The 2,500-nt window shown below is 36.6% G+C and overlaps 1 protein-coding gene across 1 annotated transcript in view; it reads left to right on the forward strand.

The window, feature by feature from the left end:
* The first annotated feature begins 2,125 nt into the window (after positions 1-2,125).
* LOC125037863 (ionotropic receptor 21a-like) overlaps positions 2,126-2,500 on the forward strand; it is a 10,240-nt gene continuing 9,865 nt past the window's right edge. Inside the window, exon 1 of the mRNA XM_047631105.1 lies at positions 2,126-2,174. Coding sequence (XP_047487061.1) covers positions 2,126-2,174 — 49 coding nt within the window. The remainder of the gene's footprint in view (positions 2,175-2,500) is intronic.

Genomic DNA, 2,500 nt, shown 5'->3' on the forward strand with positions numbered 1-2,500 from the left:
AAAAGAAAATAATGATAGTGAATGCAAAAAAAAGTGTCAAAATTAATTATCATTACAGTAAGATTTTTTGCACAACCTTTATATTCACAGTTGTTACGACTTAAATAATCAGATGATAAAAGATCATAAAAAGTCGAAAAAAGTGTATAAATGTGAAAATAAAACCGAAAAAAAGATGATTTACATCCAGTAGGAACCGCTTCAACTATTGACATTTTTTTTACATTGCAAAAGTTACATCCAATTGTTTAACGCAAACGCAACAATGCAATATGGCAACTCTTGCACGCGTAAATAGTCGACGATCTGACATCTTTTGCAACACTGTAAGGATATCTTCAGGCAAGTGCGTGTGTCGGGCCTCTTCAATTTGCAACATTCAAATTTTTAAAGACTTTTCAAATTTTTGTTTATATATTTATCTCTTGATATTTCCTAGGCGGGGAGTTCGGCACTCACAGACACACACACATAAACATAGACAAACGCATAGCTAAAGGTAGAAAGGGTATTTATATTTGGAAACACTACAAGACTTTGTAAGAAAGTGAAGCTGTACATTTTGATTAGAAGTTACAAGCCTAAACGATTTCAAAATATTTTACGCTGCACCAAGAACGTTCTCACAGTTTACACGCAGTAGGCCTATATGTTGATAAATACACATATTTATTTTATTAGAGAAAATGGCCGCCGCTGAATGGTTAGTCTCCTTGCTTTTGGCCGCTATTATCAACCATGTCTCCTGCAAGAAGCTCTTTCCCTCGTCAGGTATGTTACCATCATTAGCAGGTTCTAGTGCTTTATGTTTTTTTTCCCTCTCCTCGCTTTTCAAAAGTGAAAAAAAGTATAATTTTAATCAGAAATTCTGACGTTCAGGATAAAAAATCTTTTGAACACGTGGTGTCAACATTGATGATACTGATCTATCGGAAACTCTCACTAAATTCCCTTATCAATAACGCTTTAAGATAAAGTATTGTGTTTCTTCTGCACTGAATTTTCCACTACTGCAATGCCCATCTGTATACAAGAAAAAAGGTTTAAGATAACAATTGCTGCATTTTCCTTGCAGTAGCGTTGTCGGAAATGAGGGGCTTGATATATCATAATACATGTTGTATCATCACTGTTACCATGATTTTTGAGAATTAAAACAATACTAGAATTTATACCTACCTTTCTACCTATCTGTCTACCTACCTACCTACTTACCTACATACCTGCCTAACTACCTACCTACCTACTTACCTACTTACATACGTACCTGCTCACCTACCTACCTACCTACCCATCTACCCACTGATGTATTGCACGGCACTAGGTTCTTTCAGTGGCTTACACGGGATAATTTTCTTAACTGATGTTTCCAATTCTTTATCATCGAGTCACAATTAAGACTGAACCCATACCCGCATGGTAATTAACAAAGGGTGGCTAGAAGCTGTAAACAAACCATCAGTAGCAGCGAAAAGGTCCTCGGGTCCTTAACGAGCGTATAATTGACAGTTATTGGCAGAGGCGCTGCTTTTCATTTTAATCAACTTGCGATTGTTCGAAGCAATTTCGTATGAATGGGATGAACACGGTTGATGTGAATCTGTGTAAAATGTGTACATACATGTATGCCCAGTATGTAGAGGTCTTATATATATATATATATATATATATATATATATATATATACACACACATATATATATACACACATATATATACATATATACACACATTTACATATACATAGTACATCTATATATATATATATATATATATATATATATGTGTGTGTGTGTGTGTGTGTGTGTGTGTGTGTGTGTGTATGTGTATTTATATACCTAGCAAGGCCGTATGGTACGCTTCACAGCTCTGTGCCCAGCAGCTGCCTTCCTGTAGTAAATTCCTCCTTGAGCGGACGCAGGTGTCCGCACTGCTTTTAGTTCTGACACTTCTGCGGGCGGAAGCAAACACCTGCCTCGAGGGGAACCCCCGCATAAGAGGAGACGTCTCGTCAGAGACAGGAGAGAGACAGAGCGACAGCAGACAAGGGGTCTAGCTCTCCACCACCACGTCTTCGACCCCGGGACACTGGGGTCTAGTGGGGGTCTCGCATCTACCTTCCTTAATGACCCACAAGCCAAAACCCTTTTCACTCACCTGCACTACCTTCACACGTACGTATACATATTTATATAAATACATTTGTAAATACATATATATATATATTTATATATATTTGTATATATGTATGTATGTATATACATATATAAGCAAACAAATAAATAAATAAATAAGTATATACATACACACACACACACACACACACATTCATATATACTATATATACATATATATATATATGAATATATATATATGTGTGTGTGTGTGTGTGTACGTATGTGTGAATGTATGTATATATGCACACATAAACACACACGCGCGCGTGTGTATGAGTGAGTGTGTGTATGTCTGCAAATGTATGCCGAGTCGGCATTGATAG

The sequence above is a fragment of the Penaeus chinensis genome, chromosome 24 (genome assembly GCF_019202785.1).
Source record: "Penaeus chinensis breed Huanghai No. 1 chromosome 24, ASM1920278v2, whole genome shotgun sequence".
In the NCBI taxonomy this organism is placed as follows: Eukaryota; Metazoa; Arthropoda; class Malacostraca; order Decapoda; family Penaeidae; genus Penaeus; species Penaeus chinensis.